We start from the raw sequence: 19,467 nt of genomic DNA, 5'->3' as shown, positions 1-19,467 counted from the left end.
GCAGACTAGACAATACATTACATTGATAGAAAATACCATGAATACACTAGTGGTATAAATACGCTAATACCATATATGTTTAAAGTTCTGCGACTCGCAACGCCATCTGGTTCCATGGTGTAATGGTTAGCACTCTGGACTCTGAATCCAGCGATCCGAGTTCAAATCTCGGTGGGACCTTCTTTTCTTGAGTTTGTTGTCACTGTCAGAAAGCTAGAGCCCATAAAATATGAAATCCCAAACTGTTCATAATTAAATATATAAATACGACCTTATTCAGTCAAACAACACTCCAATAAAAGTATTTTCAATAAATATATCTAAAAATCATGAAATTGTGAAAAACTTGCACAGAAAATTTTAATTGGCCATTTTATTATTAAATACATCTAATTTCTGCTTTAAATCATGCTTATTATGTTAAAAATAATTTTGTAATAAAAATATTTAGCATAATGCTGAATATTATTATAATAATGTGTTTTTTTATCCAATTTTAATTGAAGTTCATTACTGTTTAATAACATATTTACAGGGCTGCCAACTTTTCATTAAACCTTGCAGTGAGACTCAGTGCAGTGTACAAAGCAGGGGTCACCAACACGGTGCCTGCGAGCCAACCAAAATGAATATATGTCTGTCTAAAAAGAAGAAGAGCAAAAAAGAAGCATTGCAATAACAAAATCTATCGCTATAGGTCAGAAAAACAAAAAAAGTAAAATGAAAAAACATTGCCAAGCCAGGGATTTGATCCTGCATCGGCAGTCGATCGCCTTCCACGATAGATTTGGTATTTTCGCAACTATTTTTAAGCATTCTTATCTCTCAGTTTTTGTAGATTTGGTCTAAAGACATGTAAATGTAATCAGAAACTACTTGGATGAGCTTTTGTCACCCAAGCTTTGGTACTCTACCAAAGGTCTGGAACCTTGATGGTTATCATCACCTTAGAAGCACAGTTTAAATCTCATTTTTTTAATTCAAGTTCAAGTTCAATAATTCTGTTAAAACACCAAAAACACAATTTTCTTTGAAGTGAAATGTTTTCTTTTGGATATATGTTTTCAAATGGACAGAAGAGGGCGCTGCTGAGTCAAGTCAAATAAATCCCAGAAGAAGAAGAGTCCTCTATAGTCCGGGGCTGTCAGTGGACTCTGACCTCCCCTGCAGGGTGAGTGAGTGTGCGGACATGTCGGGCAGCAGACTGATGAGGGCCATCAGAGTGAGTGAGTTCGGAGGCCCGACCGTCCTCAGACTGTGCTCGGACGTGCCAGTCCCCGTGCCCGGACCCAGACAGGTGAGACACGGAGCGGACAGGTGAGATCAGGCTGCAGTGTAGAAGGAAACACCTGCAGGGAGTCCACTCTGGAAAAGCCTGCATGCTCTCAAGGCTCCTTAAAACTCCAGTCGTGTCTCTCTAGGTTGTTTTAAAAAAAAAAAAAAAACTTTATTGCAAATTTTACATTGACAGATTCACACCCAGTCACACATTAAAAGGAAATATCCAGATTCAATAAAAACATGAATGAGATTGAAATAAAACTTTATTGTTCCATAACAAGGACCTTTAGCTGTCCAACAGGTTACAACAATAAGAGCTAAATAAATACATGGACAGTCTATAAGATTGTACATATTTTTCTGCTGTTTGAAACCTGGGGGTGTTTAAGGCCTCTGCCACACTCATTGCCATCTGTGACTCTGATGAAGGTGTTGATCCAAGTCCGGGCTTGTGGAGTTAATCCTGTGGAAACCTACATCCGCTCTGGAAGCCACGGCAGGAAGCCGACTCTGCCGTACACGCCGGGCACTGATGTGGCAGGAGTGGTGGAAGCAGTTGGAGAGGGAGTCACTGCAGTGAAGGTTGGATATTTGCGTTTCCATCACACTATCTAACCAAAATCCAAACGACCCAATTGAAATGAGTTTCTGTTCTTCAGGCAGGTGATCGTGTCTTCACTACTTCCACGGTGTCTGGAGGATACGCCGAGTTCACTGTAGCAGCTGAGGACAGTGTTCACTGGCTGCCTGATGCCTTGGACTTCCCTCAGGGATCGGCCATAGGCATCCCATACTTCACTGCCTACAGAGCGCTTGTTCACAGGTATGTCTTTAGTTTGCTACACATCAAACAGATTGCAAACACTACATGACACCTATTTTTTCAAAGACCCACTCCAATTAAAGTGTTCTTGAGCATTTTCCTGATGATGGAGGACATGATGAAGCCTAAAACTGCATTTCTGAGTATTTCTTTACTCAAATCGTTGTGAATTTTAAAGGGCCCACACCATAAAAATTCTACTTTTTGAGGTTTTAAGTGCATTATCGAAATCATCCAGATGCAAAAACATAACACTCTTTATATTTTTTAAAACCAAAATTTAAATAAAATTGATTTTTAACCCTCTGTGAGCAAATTGTATTGTTTATTTTTTAAACTGGTGTTCTGTCTGCTGCAGAGCTCGTGCCAAAGCTGGAGAGACAGTCCTTATCCATGGTGCCAGCGGAGGGGTGAGGATCAATCTTTGTAAAATTTGATACACAAAAGCAGATTACATCCATTAAAGTCCCACTCTGAATATCTTTTGATGTAAATTAAAAGCATTCCCAGTGGTCTTTTAATTATGATTATGTTGTTTTTAGCCAAAAAGCAAAAACCTGTGTTGTTTTCTACGACAAAGTTTCTGCAGAGCGGCAGTAGTTCATCCGAAATTTGCTTTTGTTGCAGTGCAACACAATACAAGCTCTTTTTCAATCGGCTGATTCCCAGTAATTTTTTGCATATTATTAAGCTTGTTTTTTTAATAAATGTCTTCCATCATCAGAGAGTATATCCTCATATTAAGGAACTTCAACATCAAAATTTTACAGATTTTCCTGATGTTTTCAGATAGAAAGACGTAACTCCTGAGCGATTGTCACTGCGTCTTTGAGTCCTTACATCACCTGTTTTCAGGTTGATGAGTTTAATAGTGAGAGTGAACTCATTTGGGATCGCTCTGTACTGATTCAAACCGTATAGCCATTTACCTGCGTTCTCAACCACCAGGTGGGCGTGGCCGCGTGCCAGCTGTCCCGCGCTCTGGGCCTCAGGGTTCTGGGAACGGCAGGCACACCTGAAGGAATGAAACTGGCTCTCAGCAACGGAGCTCACCTCATTTTCAACCACAGAGAGGAGGGCTACACGGACAAAATCATGGTATCCACAACAACAACAAAAAAAAAGATTTGGACTTTAAAGAAGAAGTTGCAGGATGGGTTTGATGTTTTGCAGGAGGCCACAGGTGGTGCTGGTGTAGATATCATAGTGGAGATGCTGTCCAATGTAAACCTCAGCAAAGACCTCCAGATGATGGCCAATGGAGGACGCGTCACTGTCAGTATGACCCCAGCATCTGTTTCTACAGGAGTTCCCGGTAAATCTATGGAGTTCTCTGTTCTCTGCAGGTGGTTGGCTCCAGAGGCTCCATAGAGATCAACCCTCGAGACACCATGGCCAAAGAGAGCTGCATCATGGGAGTGGCCCTTTTCTGCGCCACTCAGGTAAACATGCTGATGCACCAGTAAAGGTGACCCTTTAGTGACCTTTTCCCCTTAAAACTAGGGCTGATAATTCCCCCTAATAAATCAAAATCTAACAATTTTTACAAGAATTGATGCAGGTGAAATTCTTTTTTGCTTTTTTATGTGTGTAATATTATGGGTGCATTTTAATGAACTAAAACTATTTAACCATTAAAAAACTCAGTCTAAACAGATATTTACTGGTAATTGTAAGAGAAAAGAAAAAAGAAAAAAAGAATCATTATTGATCCAACAAATGGAAATTTACAAGAATGAATAAACTTGAACCATAAATAACTTTCAATATTTTATTCTCCATAAAAATATGTTTTGTCAACTAACTACAATGACTAAACTTTAAAAGAGGTTCAGATTAATTTAGTTTCTGCAGAAGCTTTGATCTTCCCTTTAGAAACACAAATATTGTTAAAAGTTAAGTCTTTTTGATTGCAAAAGAAATACAGCATTTCTCATTAATCATCAGTTTCATAAATTGTATTTATATTTCTCGTCTTTTAGGAGGAGAAGAAGGAGTGTGCGGCGCTCCTTTATGCTGGGATGGAGGCTGGTTGGCTGCGTCCCATCGTCGGGTCCCATTACCCTCTAGAAAAGGCGGCTCAGGCCCACCATGACATCATCGAGTCTCCTGGGGCTGCTGGGAAAATTGTCCTGACCATTTAATGACAAGCTGTGATATTGTCTTTTTGCTGAAGAAAATTCACAATTCATTATATATCAACACTATGCAAGTAGATCAATAACTATAATATTTACATTTTTTAATGATAAAATTTTGATACATAAAAAAAAAGGTACAAAATGCATTTTTTAATGATGTATATATTATTTTTTTTGTTTGTTTTGTTTTCATCCACTCATGCGTGGACTGATTGCTGAAAATAAATCGACTTCAAAATCACTGATTGTTTTGGCTGACCGTCATTATCTTCAGAGGAAAGGTTGGAGGGTCATTCCTGAGTCAGACGTGACACCTGTGCTTCTCAGGTAACTGCTCTCTTACTGGGCATGCTCAGCGGTCTCCTTGGTAACCTGAGTTGGACGTCCCTTTATTTAGTACATGCGGCCCTCCCAGAGCGTCTGAAAATGGTTGTGCTTTAAACTGAACTCACTTTTCTGAGGGAAACATCATTTTTATGGATTAGAATGTGATTGGAGTGTACCAACTCTTTTAAGGAGGGGTGGAACTTCAACAGGTAAGCACTTTAGCCTTTTTAGTGGATGAGAGCTGCTAGTTTTTGTTATCAAATTAGTCCTCATGGATCCTGCTTTATTTACCCTTCAATACTTTATTTTTTTAGACTTCTTTTTCTACACATATTCTACAAATTTTGTGACTTCTCATTTTAAGTCAAAAGGAAAACCTGCATCTTGAAGCTTCACTTCCTCCGTAAATCCTTTTAGGGTTCATTTAAAGGATCGTTTTTTTTGTTTTGTTTTTTTTTTTTTAATAAATAAACTATTTGAAGTGACCCAGATTTTCTATATTTTAGAAAATCTCACATCTGTCTGACCTGAAAACTAAAATGAAACAGATTTATTAAAATTTCTTTCATTCAAAAAGGCTTTGATAATAACAGAAATTATTCCTTATTTTTTAATTTATATTCCAATTATTTGTTGTTACTCTTCATTTTTAGCTTTTTTCTTCTCTAAAGGTCATGATTATTTTCATACAGTTCTAAAATGATTTTCCAATGCCTTGTTCATTTCACTTTGTGTTTTTTTTATTAATTATGCACCACCATGCACACTAATATGATTGAGGCTGTTCTATGTGGGCACCTCTGTGAACCCTGGATGATCCTCTAATTGGTTTTTGGACATTAAACTGGTTTTGACCAGAACTAACTGGCAACAGTGTATCTAGTTGATTTACATTTGTAGTATATTTTATTTAATAAAGAAAAATACATGGACACCATATTGCTCGTATTTTTTTCCATTTTTCAGACTGTCTCATTCAGAATAAATCTGAACTATTCTGCTTTTTAAACATTTCTAGAAAAAATGTAAACACGTATATTCGTTTTTGAAATATGAAATATTTGTCAAAATTGGTCAAAGCTGAGAGCAACAAAAGAAACATTTTGATCTAATTTAAAATTAAAAGCAGTTTAAGATCTGTGCAAAACTGCAGAATAAATCAGAAATAGTTTGACAAACTGAGTCCAAAATGCTTTAATGTTGTCATTTTCAGGTGCTTTGACGCATGAAGAAGGGTTATTTTAGATTTCTTAATAGATGTTTACTTCTGGGGTTCAATTAAAAAAAAATCCGCTTTAAAGCTTAATGTTGTGTCCAGAATCATATATATAATACAGTTTTGAAATGTGTGCAAACCATCCTCTTGTGTATTGGTATTTTTCGGTTCAATCTTTGTTTCAAAAATAAATATCTTTATTCCTACGATACAAAAGAAACAAACTCTTACTGTCAGGTTTGTGCTTCACTTGCAGAACTTTTCATTTAATGAAACGAATGATAAATACTTCCTGGGGATTGTTCAAATCCCATCTGACAGGAGAATTAGCTTCCAGCATCTGTCATGCTGTGAAAGCAGGACACAGGTGCTAAAACAATGAAGCTTGGTGCATGTTCCTCCCCAAAATACACGGAAGAATCTTGTGTTAGTGCTGATTCTGCAAGTTGAAGTTTGTATCTGCGACTGATGCTGTCTGTGAGACGTTTATGTGCTTTCCTGATGAAGCAGATAACAGGCTCTAACGACGTTTGAGGTCACGGTGAGAGGTTCGAGATCTGCAGCAGAAACAGGATAGGCCTCATGTTGCTACAGTGTCCGGAGCATCCTCCTGGGACAGCCTTTGCCTCCCATGACGACACCTCACAAACACAAACACACACATGCTTGTTTGTGTTAGCAACACATGCTAAAGAACACAGAATTCACATTTTTGTCCTTATTATGAATGACTTTTTTCCCCTATAAAGTGATTACCCAAACAGCTCAGAGCAGGTCATAAAAGCTGAAATGAACTGTTTTTCAGGTGGAACATGTGCGTGACATGAAGCTCCATCAGGTTCCAGGCTTGTGGAAGAGATGCCACCTCACGACATGTCACCTCCCCATCACACAACATGACCAGTGAGGATCCTATAAGAACTCAAAATTGCCATAAAAATACAAGAAAATGTGAAAAATTATGTTTTTTTTTCCAAGGAATTCTGCTGATGTTGCTGCTACCAGTTATCAGAGCTCCGAGAGTTTCTTCTGAACCAGCGTGCCCCGTTTCCTGTGTGGTTTGTTCGGAGGATGCTGTCATCTGTCAGAGACTCGCTCAGATTATTGGTAAGAAGTTTATCATTTCAGCTCCATAGTTACCAAATTCCAGCAGTGATTTGATTGCAAAAAAAACTAATTTGAGTTGTATCATTGTCTAGTGTATTTAAGGGAAATGATGAATAAAATATATCAGAATGTTAAGACTTGAACTCACTTTTGTATCTTTTTGTGATTATGAGGCTATAAGTTGCTTTCTGGGTTCACATAAGCAAATCTAAATCGTCCACAACACATTATTTAAACAGAGGGACAGTACAGCTCAAAAATATATTTTTTCCACATGCAACTGTACTTTTTTTTAAGTTAATCTGGTTTCTAACCTTTTCTCCATGAGTACATCTCTTCTTCCTGTGTTAAAGATTGCCTAAAATATGTTCAAAGCAAAAGTAAGACAACAAAGTATTGAATCAAAACCTAAAATATTCATAAATAATATTTATTCCTGCTTTCGTATACCATCAACATTATATAATATCAACATTAATTACTAATAATTAAAGTAAACCCAAAAAACTGACCAAACTGCACAAATGTGTGCTTCTTTCTGGCAAAAATAAATACACTGTAAAATTTTAAATAGCAATGTAATCTAAAAGGTTGTGTGGAATTTATGAAATGAAACCCAACAAATGTCTGAAAGTAAATTTTATCAGTAAGTTCAGTAAAATGTGGAAAAAAGGTGAACAAAGGAAGAAGTCATTTTAAAATGTGGTTGTGTTCAAATTCCCCACAATATAGGGCGTTTGTGCAAGAAATTTCCAAGAAGTCTGCGGAAAACTAGCATACATCAATGCTCACTAAAGTGAATATATATCACAATGCATTGAATGATTTGTAATTTTAAAAAATTTATTTAAATGTTTTTTTAAATAAATTATCCAAGTTTTCCTCACCAGAACACAGCAGGTTCATAAAAAGTTCACATTTTTCAGGTTTTTACTTTAGCAAACTGATGACATCATATTCTGAGTGTCATTTTTTTAAAGTAGTGAGCACCGTGTCCGAAATGCATTAAAATTAAGATCACCAGATAGTCCTACACAATTACATGTTAAGGAATTTGGACAGAGCCACAAAATCATAGAAACTGAGTTTCTCTTGTTAGCATCAGTGACTGATGTGCTCCTGCTGTTTGTGAAATCAGTGGCTCCAGATTCCACCCAGGCTCTGCTGCTAACGGAGGGCTCCATCTCCACAGTCCAGCCTGCTGCACTGTCTGAACTCAGCAACGTCACAGTTTTAGGTGAGAACTCATCTGTATTTCTGTGTCCATAAGTACCACTGCATCAAAGAATTAACATAAAAGACAACACTAACTAACTAACTAACTAACTGACTGACTAGGACTCACAAATGCAAGAAAGCACACAATAATGTGAAATGTTGCATATATTTCAATATATGCATGTTTTTATGTTTTTTTCAATGCATGACATTTTTTGGGAAAAAAAAAAGACAAAAATTAGTAAAGTAATGATTTTATTGTGAACCACTACTTTTAATATTTATGGAAGCATATTGCATTTAATTAGAATAAAAAAGGTGGTGTTCTTTTTTTATTTAATGCATTATGCTTCTAAAAAAAAAAAATCATAATTAAAAAATATTTAGAAAAACAGACTGTGAGCTACAAAGTGGACACTCACAACGTCAGCATCAATCAGGTCGTGATTTATTCACAGACAAAAAAATAATCAACTGAAATTTTATAAATAAAAAGAATAACTGTTTTGCTTTCAAATGCACAAATTATGTTTTCACAAAAATGTTTGGCTTTGAATGTTACCGGCCAATAAAAATAGTTAATTTAGAGGCCTGCTTACATATGTTTATGGTGTTCTGTTGTTAAGGTCTAAGCAATAACCAAATCTCAGAACTTGGAAAAGAGGCCTTCAAAAGCCTGCAGCTCCTCCACACCCTCCTGTTGGACCACAACCTCCTGACGAGCCACGCCCTACAGGGAGGAGCTCTGACCAACCTGACTCAGCTGAAGGTTCTTGCTCTGGGCCACAACCTCATCAGCATGGTATGGTATTTTCTTTAGTAAAATACCAAGTTTTTCTAACATTTTTTAAAAAATAGCTTTAAATCTGTTAAATCACGTTCTGCTAAAGTTGACAGCTAATCAAATAAAAAGCATCTGTTTGTTCTGTGCAGATACAGGCTGGCTGGTTCAGAGGCACAAAGGCTCTGGTTAGCTTGAAGCTGGAGGGAAATCTACTAACTAGTTTGGACTCCAGTTCCTTTCCTCAGAATGACCTCAGACAACTGGAGAGTCTGGATCTGTCAGACAATCTGATCGATCATCTGGACCAGAACAGGTGGCAAGTTTTTTTTCATTTTTTTTAATGGTTTTGAGATGCAAACAAAAAAAAAGTGCTAATTCAGTTAATTTTTTTCATAATCTCAGTTTCCAAGGGTTGGTGGGTCTGAGGACTCTGGATCTCTCCAGGAATCGCTTGAGTTCTGCTCCTGCTGAAGCCTTTTCCTACCTCAGCTGGCTGACCAACCTCAATCTGGACCTCAACTCGTGGAACTGCACCTGTGAGCTGCTGGAGCTCGCCGCCGTTCTGACAGCTTTTATTCAGCAACCTGACAAGGTGCACAACATTTTTGCAAATTCAAAACAATCCCATTTTCTTCATCTATGTTGGATTAATTGCTATAAAAATATGATAAAATCATGATATGGTGTATTTATTAAAAATATGAAATTAACATGAAGTGATGGTTTTAGGCTTTAATCAGATAAACTGACTTTTCTTCATCCTACTGTCAGACCCTTTATAACGGCCGCAGGATGGTGTGTGTGAGCGCCGACAACCCCGCTGTGACCACGGTTCTAGAGCTGACCGAGGCCAACTGCGTCCCGTCCAATCAGAACATCACAGTGAAGATAGAGACCAAAGCCGGAGTGACGCCTCACGAGTACGCTCGAGATATGGCCATCACTGCAGTCATGTGCTTTATTGGTGAGAATCCTGTTTATGTTCATTTTCTAAATATAAATCATGCAAATACAAGGATCAGTTACAACTCAGAACTTTTCACAGAGTCTTTTGCTGAGTAGGTGGGCAGAAGGAATGTGGGGATCAGAACAGACATTTCACACTGACTGCAAAGCACAGTGGGGGAAGTATCATAATTGGGTTTGTTGTTCTGGGCTGAAAGTTGATCATAACCTACATTTCAATGAAGGAAAACCTCTGGATTTAAATTTTGTTCTATTGTTGTTCTCATGAATGTGTGTGAAGGTTTTTTGGAACCAATAGGTTTGTGTCTGTGGACAGGCCCCACCCCTTTTGACATTACCTGACAGTAATGATGAAAAACCCCCAGCAACTGGTTAACATCATCATTTGGGTACGTGGGATCACTGACCCGTGTCTTGTCGTTTCTCAGGTGGCGTTGCTTTGACTCTGTTGGGGGTCCTGATCTACTACCAAATCTCCAAGAGGAAAAAACGTCAAGAAAGACTTGAAAAAGAGCAAGAGCGACGAAACGTGGCGAATCACGTCAGCCACCTTGATGTTACTGATAGAAGAAGAAATTTCTTCTTGGCAGCAAACAGCAGGAACAAGGCAGCGGTGGCTGTGGATGCGTGGACAGATGGCCATGCTAAAGTCAGAGCAGATGAAAATGACGGCTGTTTGCAATTCCCTAACCATAGAACTGCCCTACCAGGGTCCAACCCAGGGAGACGGGACTACTGGATGAATGGAGGGATAAAGAAGGGAGACCATCAAGAGATGAGAAGGGTAAAGATGGAAGAGGAAGGGAGGACAAGTCTTCAAACAAGAACCTCAGTCAGGGAAGTCCCTGAAAACTTGTATGCACGAGGCCAAAGAAACTCTTCTCATTTGCAAATAGGAAGTTTGAATCCCCAAAATAGTCCAGATTCAGGCCGCAAAAGGATTCCAAATGGTGAGTACTTCCACAAAATGTACAGCCCACCAGAACACAATGTGAGATATGGAAAGCCTCAGTCCTACTATGGAGATACATCTGCTCACAACAGCAGAGAAAGAAGCGGTCACTACCCGACGAGGAGTGGTGGGCTCAGGAATGTCACTTTTGATCTGGAGAGCCTCAAAACTAATCAAGAGAGGAACAATCTGGAGGAGGAAGATCGTCCAAGCTCTGGTAAAGAGGAAATGAAAGAAAGGACACACAGAGATCCATCCAGTCGTCCATTCAAAGTCAAACTAAACTTGAACCCTGTACGAAAAAGCAAAGTCCAACCGCGATTGGAGAAAAGCACCCCGAAAAGCAGCAAAAAGAAAAAACGGGATGAAAAGGAAAGACTGGAGAAGCCCCAGAAAGGAAAGTCTGCAAAGAGAAGCAAGAATGGCAGCGAGAAAAAGAGGAAATCCTCCGGAGAAAAAGCAAAAAACAGAGAAAAAGAAGAGAATCAAGGAGGTGATGGAGAAACGTCTGCTAAGCAGAAAGAACCAACCTCCACAAATGATGAAGAAGGTCAGAGAAGTGCAGATCCTGGCCAGGGTGACGACACATCCCAGCCTGCTGAACAACAGGCAGCTTCTGCTGTTGCACCCACACAAAGTTTGCACGGTTTCCAGTATCCTGCAACAGCACAAGGAGGTAATGCCCGGCTTCCTCCCAAACATCCCTTCTCTTTTATTTCTGCTGGGACGAATAGCACCAGCAACCTGTCTCTGCTTGGGACAACCGCCGCACCTTCAATCGGCAGCAACGTTTCTCTCCAAGGAGGGAATCCTTTGCTTAAAATCACGACTCCGGGATCGAACACGCTGCTTCCTGGGAGTCCAGCTAATTTCCTCTCCCCTGGGATCGCATTAGGAGGACTAAACGTGACTCCAAGAGCTCCAGGAGGAACTGTGCCTTTAGTTCCTTCTCTTCAAAGTAACCAGGTTCTTGCTCAGGCTTTGCAAGCTAACACAGCACCTGTGCAGTCCCAGCTGGTTCCCGAAAACTCCCTCATAGCAGCTCTGAAGCCGGACTCAGGACAGATCCGAACCATTCTGACAGAGGGAGCCCTTCTCCAGATACCTCCGGAATCTCAGGGATCCAAGCAAAGGCCCGCTGATCAGAACCAGGAGGATGTGGGTGGAGCAGCTCCTCAAGGAGTGACCACAGTGGAGAATATATTACCCAGCAACAGCCAGTCAGAAACAGGCTGCAATCCTGAAGATGCACCAGCCAACATGGCAACTGGAGATGTGGATCTAACTGAAGAAGTGGAAGGCTTTGTCCCTTCAGCATCCTCACAGGTCGTCTCCTCTTCTGAAGCTGCTCTGCTGCAGCAGGAGTACCTGTCAGCAGAAGGAGGCTCCTCCCCGAGAAGGAGGCTGAGGCTGGTGCTTCCTGAAAAAACATCTGATCGGCCTCCAACTGCACTGGAAAGAAAAATACGCTAAATGCTACCAACTCCATCAAGGTCCAGGTCACAATGGACCCGCCACAGGAAGAAGTTTATTTACTGGAGAGAATATTAGATTATCCTCCAAAGAGACAACCAGTGAAACAACAGGTGAAAAAACAAAGACGTGGAGCGACCACACTGACTGGAGTTTACTCCATGTATCCCAACATTATTTCAAACATTTGACTGATAAAACCATTTCCTTAATCAGCCGATAAAACCTCCAGATGCAAATAATAGGGGTTACAGATAACCCTAGATACACACACACACAGTTGTCGGGGATAAAAAGCAAACTATCAACACAATTTTTACACCAGAATGTAAATATGTTTATTTTTGGCTCAAACTTTTTCACTTGTGCTATCTTTTGGGGTCCATATGACCCCACCCTTACTTTGAAGGTGGACAGGATTTCATGTCTGTCATTAACAATAGTGAATATCAAAAATAATTTAAAAAGAAAAAAAAAAGAAAGTTTGGCGCAGTGTCTTGTGGGTTCCAGACTCCTCCTAACATTAACGTGCCTAGGATAGCAGAAGGGTTTAAAATCAGTGGGAAAATGTTCCTTTTTTAAAACAAGCCTCCAGTGGTCATTTGAGGAACTGCAATAGTAGTCTGGTTGGGTTTAAAGACCCACTACAATGAATATAGTCTTTTTTGTGTTTTTAACATGTTCTTGTAGCATTTCTGTGAAAATAAAGGACCCAAACAAAATAAATTACAACTAAAAGTGCAATTCTGAGTATTTTTTAATTCAAATCGTGTTGGATCCATACATACGCAGTCAATCGTTGGATCAGAAAACTGGATGTGATGTTTTTAGACAAAAAACAAAAATCTTGGACATTGATTTGTTGGAATGTGAAAGTCTTTATTTTTATGTGAATGAGAAAAAATCCTACAATTCTCCCCCAGCAGCGACTTTGACCTCTGTGGCCGATGTTGCAGGTTCCTGTCTCCAGTGTGTCACTGTGGGTTTAGATTTCACTTTGGCACCAGGAGGGCTGTTTGTAGGGTGTTGGGTTTCATGTTGCCACTCTATCGGTTCTATCCAAAGATGGTATACGTTTACCAACCCTCATCTGCATTTTTTTAACCTCTTCTTTAGTGAATGGCTGGGATCTGCAACAATGCAACTCTCTCAGGTTTTTTTTTTGTTTCTTGTAAAATGTGTTTCCAACATTGATTGTAAAATTTTTCTTATACAGTCAATGGTTTCCAAGCTACAATTCAATCCACTGAAATGAGCAGGAACAATGTGAACAATAGTGACCGTCTCATCACCAATGACAAATCACTTTCCCTAAACCCCTTAAAGAACAGTCAGGTGATCAAACTAGGTTTGAAAAGTATCAACATTTCCAGAAAAAAAGGATGAAACGGTGTAAAAATGATAAAAATATCCAGGGTAAAAATAAATAACTACATAATACACAGCGTGCAGTTCCCCTCTTGGCCGTTAGGGGGCACTATGTACACACAGCTTTCCAGCTCTCCAGCCCATCTGAAATTCTGATTTAAAACAAGGATAAAGATAAAATGGCAAAACATAATTACAGGGGAAGAGAAAAAAAACTCAATCTTCTTGATAGAATTGGGGTCTCTGTGAACATGAACTCAATTATTCTTTAATTTACAAAAGATTCAAGTAAGGCTGACAGAACACACAATCTAACCAATTCTTGACATTTGGTATAACCTTTAAAAAGATCAAAATGTCAAATTTGGCAGCGGAGACATAGAGGAGATCTCCATGTTTGTGAAGCCAGATGTTTTCCTTACTGTCGGTGATAACTACTGATTCCTGAAGAAGCCTTGTTTAGCAGGTATCTAATGGTTGGAGAACATCGACTGAAGCAAGCGAGGACTTCTCTGTCTGTGAGCGTTAGTGTAAAATGAGGTTAAACAAGAATAAAACATCTGGAGAAAAAGGATTCTTCAGCATGGAGGTAAAGTTTGTCCTTTTGGAAGATTTTTGTGAAATCTAGGTTACACACTACCATGAAAGAGCTGTGCATGCAAGAACAAAGATGTAACTTAATTAATGTGTCATTGTTGGATGTAGTAATCGCATCTACAGCAAATAATTATATAAATGATTTGCGGTATATATAATTACATCCTATAAATTTGCTTTATTTTTTTGCTTCCGTGCCTTGATGGGGTATAAAGAAAACTGAAGAAATATGTAGTTGTCTGAGTTCATTAAAGCACCACTCCGATGAAAATTCTAGTGACGTTTTCCTGATGATGCAGAACTTATAGTGGAAGTTAAGATTAAAAATGCATTTCTGAGTATTTCTTTAATCAAATCTTTAATCGGGGAAAAAATATAGATGGAAAAAGCTTGTAGCTGTAACGCAGAAGCTACTACGGCAAGCCAGAAGCTTCCTGCTCCATTTTGACTTGTAGACGACTAGATGACTCCATGTACGTCTTTGTTTTCCTCGTCTGAGCTGACATCTGGCTTCAAACTGTACGGCTGGATGGCTCCAATATTAATTGACATTTTTGTTGCAATGGTGAGGGGCTGTAAGCTAGAGGGAAGCAGGTAAACAGATGGATGATGGGAATTGACGGAAAGCTTACTCCGCTGCCCATAACTCCACAACACATTCTCATCCTAAAGTCGTCACACATTGATGCGTGGTTAAAGGGTAACCAAACAGGGAGGTTGGAGGCTGACTCCACCCACTGCCGAAATGTGAAGATCCAGTTGGAGGGGCGGGGCTTGGGAGCAGGACTGTTATGATTACTGGAGCTGCAGATCATGATGTCAGACATCTGAAATTTACATAGTTTGACCAACCACAAAATTCAACTGTAATACATCATTTCATCCTGTAGGGGGCAGCACACAGACCGTTTTTGAATATATTTTCAAGAATTAAACTTTTATTTAAATTTCTCAAAAATGTGGCAATGATCACTAATTTTTAAAGCCGAATTTATTGAGATTAAAAACCCCAAAAAGGTTTTAGGGTTTGGTTACCCTTTAAGGTCCCCTTCCCGACACTTTTTGACGTTTTGGCCCCAACCCATCGTTTTTTGAAGTGCTGGCTGTACCGGTACCCTAACCCAGTACCGCTACTGTTTCGTGTCTGGGCCTGGTTTATGTCCAGTAACATGTCTGGTAGTAGTTCGGGTCCAGTTCCTTTGCTGGATCAAGGTTAGGGTACCAGTACTGTGTCAGGTTTCCTTCCGTGTCCTGAGCACTAGTCCGTGTCCGTGTATGTGGTGGCACATCTGGGCTGTGACCTCAAGGCCGGAAACTGTAACTGGTCCAGTACTGGGACGCGGAGTGCACCGGTACCTTAACCCAGAACCGGTACCCTCGCCCGGTACCGTTTTGCGTCTGTGCCAGGTTCACGTCTGGTACTGTGTCTGGTACTGGTTCATGTCCGGCAACAGTACCCAAACCTGGTACTGGTACCCTAACCTTAACCCGACACCAGACGCAGTTCTGGACCCAAACCAGTACCAGACGCGGTACCAGACGCGAAACGGTACCGGGTTAAGGACGCTGTACTGGACCCGAACCCGTACCAGACGTGGTACCGGATGCGGACCAGTACCAGGTTAAGGTTAGGGTACGAGTACCAAGTTAGGGTACCGGCAGCGTCCCAAGGACAAGTCCACATCCAATACCACATCCAATACCGCGTCCAGTACCGCGTACCGAGGATTGTGGACCCTTGATTTTACAAACAGCCAGAACGTCTAAAACAATGAGTTAGGGACACCAAAACGTCAAAAAGTGGGGTCCATGACCAAACATCAATATGTGACGAGTTGAGAGTGAGAATGTGTTGAACTAATAATGAACTCCTGCCGCTCAGCAGAAACTACGTCCAAGAAAACGCCACAGGTTTTTGATTTTGGCTGAAAAGGGGATAATAATCATTAAAAGATCACTGGGAACACTTTCCAAAAAAGGACTGGAGTGGGACTTCAATATGATGATGTCACAGACCCAGATTCTCCTCGAGTTACCAAAGTTTTTCATTTTTATGTCTGTTTATCAGTATGTGTTTGCTGTCTTTTGAAAGTGTCATATGAGGAAGTAAATTGTGCAAAAAGTCACCCTGAAGGTTTTTCCAGTGAACTGAAGCGGCTCCAGTTACTTGGTTTTCTAATGAGCTTCAATCTGGAAGTCAAATGTTTGATTTTCAGAAAATAAGAGGTTGACTTGGAGAAAATGGCTTTCTACCCCTTGAAATGAAAAATGATTTACTGTCATTTTTTAATTGTTAACATGATCAATGTAATTCCAGTAGATTTTGAAGGAGAAAAGCGGCGTGAGCCGCTTTTCTCCTTCAAAATCTACTGGAATTACGTTGATCGTGATATCAGTTGAGAAGTTACAGTATGTTAAAGATTTTGTTTACTGGCCTCAAACAAACAAAACTAAACTTTTTTATTATTAATAATCAAGCAATATACATTTAAAACTTCCTCTTAAGTTTCAAGAAGTTAATTTCCTTTAGCAAAAAGAAGTCTATTCAAATGTACACAAAGTATACTTAAAATGTTCCAATTCAGTCTGTAGAAGTACACAGTCGGCATACATCCTTTGTCCACAGTATACTTGCTATACTTATACTCAAGCACACTTAATAAACTTCAAGCGCTTAGGATTTATTCCTTTCAATTCTCAAAATGTATTATTCTTAAATCAGTTTTTGTATTAAAATAAAAACAATAATGTTGTTTTAGTAGACTTATATTGTTGACCATATAGACAAGGAAGTAGCTTGTTGACACTCAAAATTCAAGCTTCTGAGATAATTTAAAATGTTAAAATTGATTAACTGAAAAGGGTAAAATAATAAATTTTCTGTTTAGAAATGGTGTTTCTAAAAGTGAATGTTTTTATTATTATGTGCAATGAATTTAAACAGCAATTGAGTAAAAAAAAACATAAAAGAAGCAGACTTTGGAGTAGACTGCACCTCAATGCAGCACTTACTTTATTCTCAAACACATTTTTAGAATCTAAAAATAAGAAAATCTTAATAGTTGTTGTTGCCCCGAGTCCTTTCATCTGCCAAAATAAAACAACAATATTACAAAGAGATACATAGTGAGAGAGAGAGATATCATTAACACTAAAACAAACCTCAGTTTGATTAAAAAAAACATTAAACATGGCCAACCCAGCAACAATTATAGTTTCTTAAATAGCGTCTGACCACAGAGAATAGCGATGACAAAAGAGGACATGCAACCCAATCAAGCGCTCCAGTTTCTCATTAACACTTCACACACTTGCACACAGTTTGGATCCAAATCAATGTTATCAGCAGACGTATGCCAGGAAGAGGAGCTTGCATCAAAAACTGCCGTTTTTCTTCTTTTTAAACAAACAATTGACGTTTCATCATTTCAGGGACTAAAATACATCATATTCCTTCAAGAGAGCGGTGAAAGTTCAATCTTACATTATTCACAGTCCGCGCCTGGTTAAACAGGCTACAAACAGCTTGATAATATTGTTGCAGATACTTTTCATATTTGTCTTTGGCTGCAAGCAGCATCCAGTCGTCATCCATCATCGCTCTGAATCACCACCACTTCTCTGCTTCTGCAGTCTGTGGGACTTCAGTCCATAAAGCAACAAATCATCATGTAACTAAAGAGCCAGAGGGAACACAGTTGGACTAGTATTTGGTTAATTCTTCTTGCTTTGCGTTCTGCGTTCTTCTGGCTATGGCTGCAGAAGGACACAGTAGCTATATTAAATCAAACCAAAAAAAGGAGAAAACAGTTGGATTGAAATCAGCAACTCAAAAAAATTATGTTACAGCAATTTACAAAACCTTCTGGAACTGATGGTTTACACCATTCTTACATAATAATTAAAAAAATGCGAGCAGAAAAGAAAAGACAGAGTTTGGAGTATGTACATCGGCATGGATCACAGCACAGGACCTGCCCATCTCGTGGTGGGTGTACACAGCTTCTTTTAAATGGTAGATATACACATACAGCCAAAAACAGACGTTTTCTTCCCTTCTTAACACTGTTCAGAAATTGCTCCGTAATTCGTCTTTTTTTAAGTGCTGAACTCAGATTTCTGTCACGTTTTGTCTGCAAGTGCCCAGTGAGAGTTTGTCGACGTTCACGTGGGGTTTGAGGTTGGGACCAGGCGGGAGGTTGTGGCAGTAGAAGGGTTGAAGTTTGGTTTCATCCTGAGATTAGCTCAGATACAGAGGTTTGTCTCTCTGCAGGCTCCTAAAGCAAAAGAGGAGAAACACATGCAGTGAAACGGGTTATTTTTGGCCATTCACATTTTATTTTTACCGTGTTTTTTGGACTATAAGTCGCAGGAACAAAAAATGTCTCACCAAGAAAAAGAAAGCTGCACTTTAGGGAGAAAAGTCTGACATTTCAGAACAAATTCACAGCGTTCACACCAAACGTGATTCATCAAACTCGCACTTACTGGATGTTTTTTTGACACGCATTAAATTGGCATTCGTTGCCTCTTTTGACGCTGGTCAAAATTATATCTAGAGATCAGATGTATTTATTCTAAAAAGTTCTACAAAATCATTGGTTATCATGTCTCCATGTCTGGTTCATGAGATCTTTAATTTTTTTTTCTTCTAGCGATCTTTACCTTCTATACTTGAGGGGCTGTGTCTAAATTACTCCTGTTCTTCCGTCTCTCTGTAACCCACTTTAATGATCTTTCTGTTCCGCATAAGTCAGAAAAAATTAAAACAAGGATAATAATGTTTCAATCCAAATAAGAAAAATATCGAAAAACAATCAGACACTTCTTCCTTTGACACAGACAAGCAAATACTGATACACATACAGCGCCCTCTAGTGGTTGTTAGCGAAAATAACAGTTATGGGGCATTTGGTTGTGGGTGGGAAAAATAACAAATTTATTAACCTTTTTATACATATTTTTTAAAAATCATAAATAAGTGGCTCCTGAGTACGAGTATACTTTTTCTTGAGAAAATACGGTAACTACTTATTTTCCCGCAAATTTACGAAATTCGGACAAAAAAAGTAATATTGCAAGATTTGAACATTTTTGGAAGTTCCTTTGTTTAATCTAAGGTTTATTAATGTTTTATTTGTTGATGGGGGGCTTGCAGGATCTCTGCAGCCTGTTGATGAAGCATCAATATCCCTGCAGATGTCCACTTCCAAA

General features: G+C 39.1%; 3 protein-coding genes across 4 annotated transcripts in view; 2 read left to right on the top strand and 1 right to left on the bottom strand.

Moving 5' to 3' along the window:
• Positions 1 to 1,074: 1,074 nt before the first annotated feature.
• On the top strand, positions 1,075 to 4,378 carry cryz (crystallin, zeta (quinone reductase)). The gene is made up of 8 exons (XM_024273276.2): positions 1,075 to 1,297; positions 1,711 to 1,863; positions 1,941 to 2,104; positions 2,463 to 2,514; positions 3,053 to 3,202; positions 3,278 to 3,379; positions 3,451 to 3,546; positions 4,087 to 4,378. Exons 1-8 carry the CDS (start codon positions 1,190 to 1,192, stop codon positions 4,246 to 4,248), a joined length of 987 nt encoding a protein of 328 aa, XP_024129044.1. The 5' UTR covers positions 1,075 to 1,189; the 3' UTR covers positions 4,249 to 4,378.
• A 153-nt stretch (positions 4,379 to 4,531) lies between these two features.
• lrrc53 (leucine rich repeat containing 53) lies at positions 4,532 to 12,969 on the top strand. 2 transcript variants are annotated; one of them, XM_024273272.2, is made up of 9 exons: positions 4,532 to 4,781; positions 6,594 to 6,691; positions 6,767 to 6,895; positions 8,034 to 8,132; positions 8,740 to 8,915; positions 9,047 to 9,210; positions 9,300 to 9,489; positions 9,669 to 9,861; positions 10,292 to 12,969. In XM_024273272.2, the coding sequence occupies exons 2-9, from the start codon at positions 6,685 to 6,687 to the stop codon at positions 12,286 to 12,288; spliced, it is 2,955 nt and encodes a 984-aa protein (XP_024129040.1). In that variant the 5' UTR covers positions 4,532 to 4,781; positions 6,594 to 6,684; the 3' UTR covers positions 12,289 to 12,969. The 2 variants fall into 2 exon arrangements, with proteins under 2 accessions (XP_024129040.1, XP_036072343.1); XM_036216450.1 differs by having other exon boundaries at positions 6,594 to 6,895.
• Positions 12,970 to 17,228: 4,259 nt separating this feature from the next.
• The window catches only part of tox (thymocyte selection-associated high mobility group box), a 56,774-nt gene continuing 54,535 nt past the window's right edge, over positions 17,229 to 19,467 (bottom strand). Inside the window, exon 10 of the mRNA XM_024273274.2 lies at positions 17,229 to 18,530. Within this exon, the coding sequence (XP_024129042.1) occupies positions 18,494 to 18,530 (37 nt within the window). The 3' untranslated portion in view covers positions 17,229 to 18,493. The remainder of the gene's footprint in view (positions 18,531 to 19,467) is intronic.

Source organism: Oryzias melastigma, linkage group LG17, assembly GCF_002922805.2.
Source record: "Oryzias melastigma strain HK-1 linkage group LG17, ASM292280v2, whole genome shotgun sequence".
In the NCBI taxonomy this organism is placed as follows: domain Eukaryota; kingdom Metazoa; phylum Chordata; class Actinopteri; order Beloniformes; family Adrianichthyidae; genus Oryzias; species Oryzias melastigma.
The sequence above is the reverse complement of the archived record's forward strand: the minus strand, read 5'-3'. Positions and strand labels throughout refer to the sequence as shown.

What these genes read in the sequence shown, in the direction of transcription:
- lrrc53 (XM_036216450.1), top strand. Translation starts at nt 6,685, where the DNA reads ATGACCAGTGAGGATCCTATAAGAACTCAAAATTGCCATAAAAATACA. An exon ending in GATCATCTGGACCAGAACAG is followed by an intron (nt 9,211 to 9,299) that starts GTGGCAAGTTTT and finishes TCATAATCTCAG; the next exon opens with TTTCCAAGGGTTGGTGGGTC. An exon ending in TGCAGTCATGTGCTTTATTG is followed by an intron (nt 9,862 to 10,291) that starts GTGAGAATCCTG and finishes GTCGTTTCTCAG; the next exon opens with GTGGCGTTGCTTTGACTCTG.
- cryz (XM_024273276.2), top strand. Translation starts at nt 1,190, where the DNA reads ATGTCGGGCAGCAGACTGATGAGGGCCATCAGAGTGAGTGAGTTCGGA. An exon ending in TACAGAGCGCTTGTTCACAG is followed by an intron (nt 2,105 to 2,462) that starts GTATGTCTTTAG and finishes TGTCTGCTGCAG; the next exon opens with AGCTCGTGCCAAAGCTGGAG. An exon ending in GCTACACGGACAAAATCATG is followed by an intron (nt 3,203 to 3,277) that starts GTATCCACAACA and finishes GATGTTTTGCAG; the next exon opens with GAGGCCACAGGTGGTGCTGG.